Source organism: Macrosteles quadrilineatus, unplaced genomic scaffold (genome assembly GCF_028750875.1).
Source record: "Macrosteles quadrilineatus isolate MER2022 unplaced genomic scaffold, UCM_ALF_1.0 Scaffold_2__2_contigs__length_208266976, whole genome shotgun sequence".
Classification (NCBI taxonomy): Eukaryota; Metazoa; Arthropoda; class Insecta; order Hemiptera; family Cicadellidae; genus Macrosteles; species Macrosteles quadrilineatus.
Window position 1 is genome coordinate 161,038,536 of NW_026542595.1, and position 12,248 is coordinate 161,050,783.

Consider the following 12,248-nt stretch of genomic DNA (forward strand, 5'->3'; position numbering starts at 1 on the left):
CTTGTAGCGCGCTACTTCCCAACACTGCACATTATACCATCTAACAATGTCTTCCATTCTAACAATGTAAATATAACATTTCCCTTTTTTTTTCAACTTTACATTTTAGGTTTATCTAGTGAGAGTGGTTCCTCAGCACTCCTTCCCTTTAGTAAACTTGAACTAGTTGAACTTGAATGTGCACAGCTGGCAACTACGTCTGTCTTGGTATTGGATGCATCAATAATATAAAAAACACTTTTTATGTTTTAAAAGTTTAAATTTAACACCAAGTTATTATGTCAGTTGGAAAAAAGTTACCAGTTGTGTTAAATTATCTTGTTAAAACATATTTAGGCCTATGCCTAAAAAAGTCTTTAAAACCACTTTATCAGTGCTTTGACTTAACATCTTAGTAGTAAAATAGGTCAAACCTTTATCTTAACTGTGTTTTAAAACTATTTTAAAACAATCCTGTTAGAAGTCAAATGTTTTAATAATGTATGGTAATATAATATTTGTTAGAATGCGATGAATGTAGGATACTATCCATTTGCATAGTAATGTCATTAAAATTTAAAATAATCGTTAAAATACAATCCTGAGACCGTACCGATGTTGTACCGAGGTACAAAATATTGTACCGTACCAACCTTAAATTTTATGTACCACAGACCCTTAGTATTAATGAATGCGATAAACGTAATTTAGTTGTTAAATTCAGTGGAAATATATGGTAATCTATCACTTGATGAGTGAATCAATTAGCCATAACTACTATTACCAGCAAATTCTTGCTCTTCTTCAAAAATCTGATTAATGCAAGAATTCACAGAGGCTATATGAAATAAATGCTTCAGAATTTGTAATAAATGCCACAACTATAACAATGAAAATAATTAATGCTAATGTTATAGACATTTCACTTACAATGTTCTCCAATTTCTCTTAGGGATCTAAGTTTCTTCCCTTTAGGTGTGTAGTAATAAACATCACCCTGTTTTTTAGTGGCACTATCACTAGTGCTGCGGAAGACTAATTCTCTCTTCCAACCTAAATACAAATTAAGAGTTAGAACAGTTTAAATAAACAAATCCTATTTTTTATGAGGTAGAAAGTAGTAATTTTCAAATATTGAAATATTCAAGAAACTATATTATTTATCAAAACAATAATATCAAATAAATAAATATCAACACAATGTCTTGGTACAATGCTCATTTCAAAATAGTATGGTAGATGAAACTAGCATGAAGTTTTAATTTGAATTTAAACAAATATATAAATAAAGTTCTTAAGCTTCTTGATTGTGCAGTTACTTATTTTATAGTCCAAGATATATTTTCAAAACTAAAACTTTCTTGGGCCAAATGTCAAAACATACTGATAACAAACCAGATAGAAACGTTGAGGCTTGAGGCATGCCTCAATAAACAATTTGCGTGTACAGAATGGCTGGTTTCAGTGGAAGTGAATCATGATTCAGTGTTGCTCAATAGCTTTACAAAATATAATTGAACTGAAATAGAAATAGATTAATGTTAACGTTTAAAGTAAGCAAGCTGCTAATATTCGTAAATCTTTGGAATTCATTTATATTTTATAAATTGAGGTTTAAGTTAACTTACCATAGTCAAAAGGTTTGAGAAAGATAGGATTTGATATGTCTACTCTTGGACGTTTATCTTCTTTAGTTGTAATTTTTCGTTTTGGCGAAGGAGTCGACACTGCGGTCAGATCTTTGCGAACTGTACAAGGACAAGAAAAAAGAAAAATGTTGACTATTGTATGTACCAAGATATATCTAAAATTTATCAAATGATTAGTGTCTAATATTAACAACTTTGGGGAGCGAGCTGGTGTAGTGGTTAGAGTGCGGAACTTCAGTCCCTGAGGTCCCGGGTTCAATCACCGCCAAGTCACCAATGGATTTTATCCAAGTGATAATGCTGCAACCCCTAGGTCTAGCCTGAAGTAATGTGAAAAACAATCCCAGGCTCGTGCCTAGCGTCCTAGGAAAAATATATATATATATATATATTAACAACTTTTGATAAAACATAAATAAATGTAAATTATGCTGCACACCACCTCAGTTTTGAGCTTAACTTTTTATGTCCATCTGTGATGAATTTAATTTCCTTCACAAAGAAATATAGACTGTACCTCTAGGCATTTAAAACATAAATTACAAATTATTGCAGTAGTAAGCTACTACTCACCAGTAAGAAGAGGTTTAGCTCCTGGTTTTATTTCAGGTGGTGGCTTTCCTGGAACCATCAAAGAATATCATTAGCATCAGCATGTCAAATTAAATTACATATACAAGTTTACAAAAATACAGCTACCATACCAAGAATTGTAATAGGACTATTCACACTTTGATACTGACCATGGGCTTTGCCCCTTTGGCTTTAAAAGTTCTAAAGGTGAAGATTTTAAAAGTATATATTATTGATTGGTCTCCATGGCTGCAATTAATGAGAATACTAACAACGTTTATGTTTGCTTTGACATTTCAATGTAAACAAGAAGAAATGCCAGATTGCATAATATTTCACAATTTCAGACAGCTGATCCAAAGAAATCTATATCTATACTATTATAAAGAAGAGGTGGTGTCTGTGTGTGTGTGTGTTTGTATGAGATAATCTCAAAAACTACTGAACCGACTGGGCTCAAATTGCACACAAATGAAGCTACAGCTCCGAGGATACATATAGAACTATTCCCGCTTCGATATTGTCCTAGGGCTCTGCCCCGTGGGCTTTCAAAAATTTGAAGTGAGAGATTTCAAAGTAAATATTGATTGATGGTATCCATGGTAACAAAGAACAAGCCTACAAACAATGTTTAAAAATGTAAACAAGCAGAACTAACTGTCAAATGAATTTTGATTTCACAAACAGCTGGTTCAAACATATTAAATACTGCACGAATATTAGAACAGAGAGGGTAAGGATTATAAATTTAAAATATGATGTCACTAGCCCGAATATTGTTTAGCCTAACACTACTTAAATGGAGCTGTCAAACCATGTTAATGTAATTTCATTAGTATATGATTCTTTCAGTTACTTCATTTGTTTATGTTTATGATGTTTATGATACTGAGTATGTTCTAATATTTGCGAAATGCTGTAATAATATTTTACAGTAAATAATTTGTTATAAAAGAAATCATTCATGGATATATGAAATAATTAAGATTCGATATATAATCATTGCCGTATCGACCTAGGCCCTTATCCTGAGTTTTATGAGGTTTATTTCTTTTATTTATTTTTGTGTCAACAGTAATATAATCCCCCTGCCGCAGCAAATCTATAGTCTGAGCGAACTTCCATTTGCTTGATTTTAATTTCACTATGTTAGAAAATTACCCTATTTTCCATATTTATTTCTATTTTCGTATTTTTTTCTATCTTGCGGTTTGGATCTATTGTGATAGCTTTTCGTTTATAGTGCAAACCATTAAACACATTATTTAATTATACCTTAAAATCTATCATTGGTTTTGTAACGTAGGTAGTCTAAATAAGTATTCACTGTATGAGTTAACAAAAACGTACTATTATCAAGTTAGTAATACAGTTAAATTCTGTTTCTAAATTAAATGGTAGGAGTGAAATTTGGCATTTTCAAAGAACCAACATTGTCTCTTTTGCATACTGATCCCGTTGCAAATTAAATCTGACTTAATTTTCAATTAAATCTAATTCAATAACATTAGGTTTAATGAGTACCTAGGTTTGCTGCCTACAGGGAGGTTAACAAAGTGTGATTTTTAGGAAAACATTATTAACTTAGTATGAAATAAATAAATTTGCCAAGTTTGATAAAAATCTATACATAAACAAGCAATATTACAACAGTTTACTTATCCTACTAATGTTATAAGTAAGAAAGTTTGGATGTATGGATGTATGGATGGATGTATAGATGGATGGATGCATGTATTGACGTTTGTGACAAGTAAACGTGAAAAATACTAAACCGACAAGGTTGAAATTTGGTAGGATGATAGCTGACATTGCATATAGACATTCTTAACTCAGAAATTCTTTCAGGCTCCACCCCAGTGACTCTTGCTTTGGAGTTTCTCATGTTAACCTTATGAGTAGGCTATTTATATTTAAAGAAATTAAAGAATTTTGTCAGCCGTTTCAACTGCACAAGTTGGATCTGTGATATGAAATAGCATTAAAAAGTTATAAGGCTTGCCAAAAGGGTGCAGCACTATTATGTTTTTTGCATTTATGACCACAGCTAATTTGAACCAACTAGCAACAAAAAGTTGTGGTACACAATGAGAACTTTACTTTTTTCCATGGTTTAGGTGCAGTGGTAGAACATTAGAGCTATGGTAGATGTGTGCTACACTATAGGATACCGTATAAATTAAAAGACAAAAATTTCTTAAACCGTGTCCTCTCCCATAACTGCAATAAACATTTACACTTACATGCCAACCCCGTACGAAGGACGGGTATTCTGCTAGTTATCTATATATTAATAGGTAAGCATGTTTCTTTAAAACCTTTTTTCTCAGCTCGTGTGCATCGCAGGGAAAATCTACGCATGCTGTTGGAATTATGAATGAACTAGCAGAGTACCCGTCCTTTGTACAGGGTTGGCATATAAGTATAAAATGCTTATTGCAGTTATACTCGATCTTTGCGTTTGCAATGGGAAAAGACACGGTTTGAGAAAATTTTCTTATTTTAATTTATGGTATACCATAGTATTACACTTCTACCATAGCCATAATGTTCTACCACTTCACATACACAATAGAGAAAGATAGATTTTTTAATAAATTAGCAAAATATCACAAATTAACTTATTAATGAAAAAAAAAAAAAAAAAAAAACATAACAGTAAACAATCCTACTTTGACAGTTCTCATTGCGTATCACAGTTTTTTGTTGCTGCTTAGATCAAATTAGCTATTTTCATAAATAATGGAAAAAATAATAGTGCTGCACCTTTTGCATATCCATATCATAGAACCAACTCTTTTAGTTGAAACAGCTGAATAAATTTTTTAATTCCCTTTGAAAAATCGGGTCGGATTCGGTTCGGTTTGGATATCCGTATCCGAACCGAGCCTAAATTTGATATCCGACATTATCCGTTATATATCCGACTTTTTCGGATAGACAACATATTTTGACGTTTTGGACAGAAAACTAAATCTTCATAACCATCATTAGTTTCCAAGGACAAAATTACAGCAATACGTTTCCAACGAAGACGTAACAGCAAAGGACAAAGAAGCCGTATGATGCAATACCGATGTCTAGTTTAGTCGTTATCGGCTGTTTTGCTTTACGATTAGATTCGTCTGGAACGAACAGACATAAAGCAGAAAAGAACTACCATGGTCAACTCGTGATTGTCTCCTGATACTAGGGGGGCTATGCGTAATAGTTCTTTTTACAGTACTGTTTTAAAGTATAAAAATCTAGCCTACTTCTGTGCTGTTACGTAAACAATAGATTTAATGTTTCCCGAAAAAAGTCAGAATAGAAACAATAGAAAGGCAACACAATAGAAGGGTGGGAGGGGTTGGGCAACGACCTCGAAAGGAGCCCGGGTAACAGGTAGCAACAGTGAGTTGAGTAGGCCGTGAGGGGGGAAGGGGTGGGTACGACCTTGAAGCTATTTATAGACTTTCACTACTTTTCTAAATCTAAAGGACTGGCAAGTGGTATTCCAATCACAGGACAAGATACGTTGTTTTTCGGGTATTCATTGCCCGGTTTGACTTTGAATTGTCTTATTGTGTAGAAACTTTGAATAATCAAAAATAAAATTAGAACTAACCACGATTATTTAGCATTGATTGTGTATATTAAATGATAGAGACCAGGGGAAATATACAAACTTTTGTCATGATTTGAATTTCAACATAAAAATACAATATTGCACAATCATGATATTTTAGGTCATTGACCTTTATTATACATCCGGTATTGCTGTTTCAGAAGAGAAACACGTTGATAAATTATAAATTGATATTCCCGTGGTTAAAAAGAATTACTTTATAAACCTATAAAACAAAATCATAAAATCTTACATAAAGATAAAAAAAAACAATAACAGCAATTGTAAAAAGGGTATAAAGATTACAACGTCATTATACTTTCTCTTTGTTCTTCTATTTCTTGGGTTTCCCTTCATCACGCATTCAACAAGTTGCCTAGTTTCCATGGTTACTAATCACCCATGTCGTTATCAGCTTTTGTGACATAGCGCACAGCAGGGGGTAAAACTTGACGAAAATCGGTTAATTTTTACCTATTATTTAATTACCAATGTGCATTATTGGTACTGTATTAATAAATTGGCCGATTTTTGTCAAATTTCACACCAAATTTATTGAAATTTCAAGGTGAATATCAATAAAACAATTATTACCAAATATTTTTATTCATTTAAAGATTGATTTATGATATTGGGTTCCCCACTGAGTGAAGCCGAGCGGCACTAATGAGGGTTGAACCGCATTGAGGGTGGACAATAGACGGCTTATCAGACACGACCCTCCCCAGAGTTCTAGAGAAAGCTTGTAAAAAAACTATTGCACACGTGTGACTTGACCTTGGGCTGCTTCAACTTTAATTTTTTCAAATGAAATGCCTTTAATGTTTCAAAATCAAAAACAATAACTTGGGACCATACTGCATAACAATAATGGACTGCAATAATTGTTGAATTTACAATCCATTTTTAACAAACTAAGATTATACTATTCAAATACAATTTTAAAAATTATCTTGGTATTTTTTTTTAGGTAATGAAGTTCTGTAGGCTAGTGTAATTCTTGGTTCATCAAGGTTCTACTGAATTACGTTTGGCAGTGATACACACCTTTTACAGAGTTATAAAGCCTAATTGCCCTAATTAACTTGCCACAACATCAAATCTAGAGCCCAGCTTAGACAGTAATGTTTTCTAAACTTGGCAAACCCACAGAATGCCACTTAAGGCCAATAATCCGTTCCAAAAACGTAAGGAAATACAATGTGAAAATAAACTTGAGATAGAACTCCTTGTCTTGTGAGAACCAGGAAACAACATAAAACATAACCTCAAGTAAACAAGCCCAAACTATTTGACATCAGTCCTCCTGAGCTAAAGTGTTGTGTGAAGATTTCGGCTGCTAGTGTACTTAATTCAAGCAACCAACTTTTGAAAATAGATGTTGTGAATTATGATTTTCAAGAGGGAAGAAACTATGGACGTGGCTAATTTGAAATTCTATTATTCAAAATCGTCATTTAAGTTTATTTACACAGCTTTACAGTGTTTTATAGGTTAAAAATGCATATGCAGCTTATTATTAACCGCGCCGAACTATCCGAATCCGAACCTCCCAATATCCGATCCGATCCGAACGGAGCCTTAACTATCCGATCTTAATCCGATCCGAAATGAAATTTCACTATCCGCACACCTCTAGAAGTTAACATGGTCTAATGCAGAGCCACTGGGGTGGAGCCACAGCCACCTCTAATACAAGGCCGCGGCAAGCGAAACGTGGCAACGTCGCATCCGTGTCTTGATGCGCGGTCGTCTTACCATTACAGTGAATGGCAATATTTAAGATTCAGAAAAGCATTGTCCGTGCTATGACAAATTCCCCCCATACTGCACCAGCTAAACCTAGAGACCACAGGACTGACATAAATGAAACTTTGCAATTATATCTTAAATGGTGCTTAAGAAAATCATTGTAATTCCATCCCAAAATTTCAAAAATTATAATAAAATTGTCATTTTTAAATACAACACACTATACTCCCGATTAACCGAGGTTGTTGGGACCGAGACTACCTCAGTCACCGAGAATCTCAGATAGTCAAGAGATCTTTGGTATATTTTGCAGTCTATTTACCAGTATATATATAATTTTTTTTTTAAAGAGGTTGGCGGCCTCTTTTAACCTTGCATTTGCCCATCCACATAGACTAAGCGCCCGTGCGTGGATCGTTTACAGCAAAGCAAGGAGTGAGCCGGTACAGTACAAAGGTGAGCTGAACTGATAAAATGTTATCGGCAGTGACCAGGATCCGAACCCACGACATCGCTGCCTTGAGCCCGAAGTCCGCGACGCTACCGACTGAGCCACCGACTCACTAAATTATTAAATGTGTATTTGGGATGTTTTTTTTATATATTTAAATTATATGTTTGAGATTTTAATTGCGGTTTTACTTGTTTTTAATATCATACCAACTTTCCGACCATCCAACCTTGATGTCGGGAGTTTAGATTGGATAATCAAGACACTTCTGTAGCAATCACATACCTGAACATCTATTACATGCCCACTTGGCGTTCTCGTCATGACTCAGTTCATCGTACTCAGCCTGTGTAAGGCCAGAACACTGCAGATGGAACCAACGCTCACACTTGCCGTCACAACAGATGCCCTCTTCTGCATCGTCCACAACAAGGTTGCAAGTTCCACAGTACTCCACTTTCAGCTGATCACCTAACAAGCATTTAGAATATTGATCAGTAGGTCGTTAAGTATAAATTTGCAGCCAATTTCAATAAATTAGTAATTCACATCTGTTTAGTATCTAAATACATAAGAAATATTAAAACCATAGTATTACCATTTTCAGTCAACTTGTGACGCCACGACACTAAACTTAAACCAGTTTTGTGCAACAAACATATAGAAAATAATTCCACTGCAATATTTAGACATAATTAAGATATAGATGTTATTTCTCCTATGAACAGGTGCTGCACATCAAGGACATAAGGAAAGATTTTAAAAGAAAGACCATGGACACTCAAGGTTCATGTATGAAGCAGAGCCACACCTTAGAGTTCATTTGCGATGCAAAGCTAAGAATGTAAGTTTTGACTCAGATTCACCCCGGGAGGCAATGATTGGAACAAGTGTTTCTTTTGCCTCTTTCTGTCACTTAAAATGGCTACTTACTGTAAGAATTACACAAGGATAATTTTTAATACATTAAGAATAATATCCCCTGAAATAACAAACTCAATGAATATCAAGGTATCATTACTTTCACTACTGTTATTTTACATAATTGCAAACCTATACCTGACTCTGCAGCTGCTAGTTCCGTAGTTGGTTCTTCAGCTGGTTTTGCATCCCCTTCGGGCTTTTCAGGAGAACCCTCCACATTTTTCACTGAGTCTGTTTCCATAACTTCTCTGTCAGAATCTTTTACCTTTTTGGCATTTTTGTCACTAAACTCGACTGAGTCAGCAAGAGAGTTGCCTTCGTCTATTTCCATCTGATTCGAGTCTGAGTCTGCAGCATCTGCGTCCTCCGCTGTCATTGCTTCCTCTTCCGATTCGTCTTCAGTCTTCTTCTCTTTCTCTTCTACATCTTCTAGACTGTCTATAGGCAACAAATATCATGACTGATTAATTTTTGTCATCAGGGTTGATACAATGACAATAATATTCAAAGCTTTTGTAGGCCTAGTCATCATTCCACCATCTATTGTTAGAAGGAAAGTTGCAGAGTGTTACAACTCCATTTTCAAATCTCAGATAATTGTCAACATTTTCAAATCACAAATCGTTAAAAGACACATTTTTAAAATTAGTAAGATTGTTGTATGCCTGGCAATAAAAAGTCTATACTCCACGGAAGCGGATGTCTCAACTGTTTTGGGGTAAACAGTCGGTTCACGCTCGGAGACAGACTGTGATGGTTGTGGAATGGTTTTGTGTTAAACTGTATGTTTTCAGCAGATCTGAAGCGTCGGTTTCAGTCCACAGATCCGTCGAGTTTCATTATTGAGTCCAAACCACCAATCAGAGGTCTATAACTTTATCGATTGAGGTGAGATGAGTGATGATTGAGTGGTAGTAACCGTTGGAGCGAAGAGTATGAGGTGGTAGAGGCGTACTATATAAAATATTTTATAGTGACAAAATGAAATTCAGAATGCGGTCAGGCAGTCGATTCAACGGTTACTACATCCCATCTTCACTCAATCGATAAAGTTATAGACCTCTGATTGGTGGTTTGGACTCAATAATGAAACTCGACGGATCTGTGGACTGAAACCGACGCTTCCTCCCTCTTCTCCTCTAGCCATGATTTTGTGACGAAGACAACAAAATTAGAAGTTGATTTTTTTTGTTAATCAAGAATGAGATGTCATCTAAATTCAACTAAATTTACTTAAAATGAATCACCCTCAAGGGATATGTGCGGGGCATGCTGGCTCGTGAAATGTCCTTGTCTGCTGGATGAGACCTGGTCACCTACCCAAGACTAGGCCTCTACCTATCTTCTAGCCCTACTAGTCGAATCACACTGGGACTGGAATCCTGTTTGTTTCGCCAAATACCGTGTTGTGAAAGGACCTGATACGCCTTACCGCTAAGTAGACCAATTAAGTTATCCTAAACTTCACTTTAAATTCTTTTTTTGGACAAATTGATCTTATAACTATTACCGGTATCTAACTTGTATTTCTTTTTATGTTCATTGCTATTTGTCTTAATTTATTTATAGACAGGGTTATTCAACTTAAGTTAAGGTGGCCACCACTAATTACCTATGTTTTAAACTCATCTTTGATTGAGCGTTGAGTTATTGTTATCCCATAATTTATGATATGAAATCTGTTTGACTATCGTTAACTTTTGTGTCAATATCTTGCTTTGGAGATTTGTAATCCTCTTAAATCTTAATTTCCTTATTAAACTATTGTAATTCAAATTGAATTGTTGTGTTTTCACTATATTAATATTTCCTACTGTGTTTAAAATCAAACTTTAGTCACTCCCTTACAAATTAATCTTACTCCTCACGCTCATGCAAAACCATTAGCGATATTAACACATTAAATTGTCTAGGCTTAGTAAATGAGTGAGTCTGAATGATAAGCTAAGTGGTCCTCGAGGGTAAACCCTTTAATCTCAACCCTGTACTGCCATTGGACTTCCTTGTTGGCCGGTGGACGTTCTACAGTAAACAAGGTGGCGCCTTCCCGAAGAGGATCCTTTCTGTCATTGTGACTCTTTGAAAGCTTTCAGTAACAACCCCCCCCCCCCCCCCTTCTGTGAGTTAACCTGGGCTTAGTTCAATTAACCTAACAAATAATATATAATAAAAAAAAATAAACGGCCCTAAACCTTATTGTGTAAAAATGTTAGTTAAATTGATTGAGTCTTTTTGAGTTGAGTAGCATACAGGCTGCCATCTTTAACTTGAGTTAAATTTGGTTTAGATTATATTTCAAATCTTTAATATGTATTTTTAAATGTATGTAAAAAATAAATCTTTAATCTTGTTGGACATATCTAATCCAATTACTAAAGATTGATTTCATTGGTTAGTATGTTTACATCTAATTTTACCACTTAGGCTAGCTATTTAAACAACCAGAAGCTTTTTATAGCACTAAAATAATTTATAAATTTTGAATTATGCTGTCTACTTACCGAGCAATCTTTGTAAAGCCCTTTTATTTTTTAGCTGTTCATCTGATTCAGTGAATTCTTCAAACCCACAAAAATCTTCGGACAGCAATGAACTAGAAGGACTGCTTTCTTCAGGTCGTTTATCAGGTTTATTTTTATTAGGACTTGCTGTAGTCTTAGCTGTGTCTTTCACTGATGTCTTAGTAGACTTGGAAATCTGAAACAGAATTACATTATAAATACTCGCAAATTCCAATTTAGTAAAAAGAGAATATTCTTTTTTCTTTGGAGCCTTTTTTATACCTCTCCAACCGTCGTTGCAGTTTTTTTTATTTTCATCCTTGGTATTTTAAAGGTCTGTTACAATTTTAAACTTTTTTTAAATTATCTTTGTTTTGTCTTGAGGTATTTCTTGCTGTATCTGTTACTTCATCCTGGTGGAGTATTTTCTAAGATTTCTTCATTTTCCTTCTGGCTTCTCCTCAGCTTGTGTTTCCTCTCCCTCTACACTTTTCTCGCAACTTTTTTCTCCTTTTATCGAATTCGCCGTATAGGGAATAAGCTATTATTGTCGTCGGCCTACTCATGGTAAGACCTGGACCCGGGACCAATTCAGTTTTTTGTTTTGATGTCCCTAGATGCAAAAAACACCAACCATTCAAATATATATATATATATATATATATATATATATATATATATTTAAAATGTTATTTATATTTATATTTATAATAATCTTTATAATGTTTTCATACAATATTAGAGCTAACACCATGGTATGAATATCAAATACACCATTTAAAAATTATTCACTCCATCCAAAATCGATTCCC

General features: G+C 34.4%; 1 protein-coding gene across 5 annotated transcripts in view; it reads right to left on the reverse strand.

Annotated features, from left to right (window-relative positions):
• LOC128988068 (uncharacterized) overlaps nucleotides 1-12,248 on the reverse strand; it is a 112,909-nt gene that overhangs the window by 52,918 nt on the left and 47,743 nt on the right. For all 5 annotated transcript variants that reach the window (XM_054409256.1, XM_054409261.1, XM_054409257.1 and 2 more), the window contains 6 exons: nucleotides 11,437-11,632; nucleotides 9,071-9,373; nucleotides 8,297-8,482; nucleotides 2,202-2,249; nucleotides 1,608-1,727; nucleotides 910-1,032 (listed from right to left, as the gene is read on the reverse strand). In XM_054409256.1, coding sequence (XP_054265231.1) covers nucleotides 910-1,032; nucleotides 1,608-1,727; nucleotides 2,202-2,249; nucleotides 8,297-8,482; nucleotides 9,071-9,373; nucleotides 11,437-11,632 — 976 coding nt within the window. The remainder of the gene's footprint in view (nucleotides 1-909; nucleotides 1,033-1,607; nucleotides 1,728-2,201; nucleotides 2,250-8,296; nucleotides 8,483-9,070; nucleotides 9,374-11,436; nucleotides 11,633-12,248) is intronic.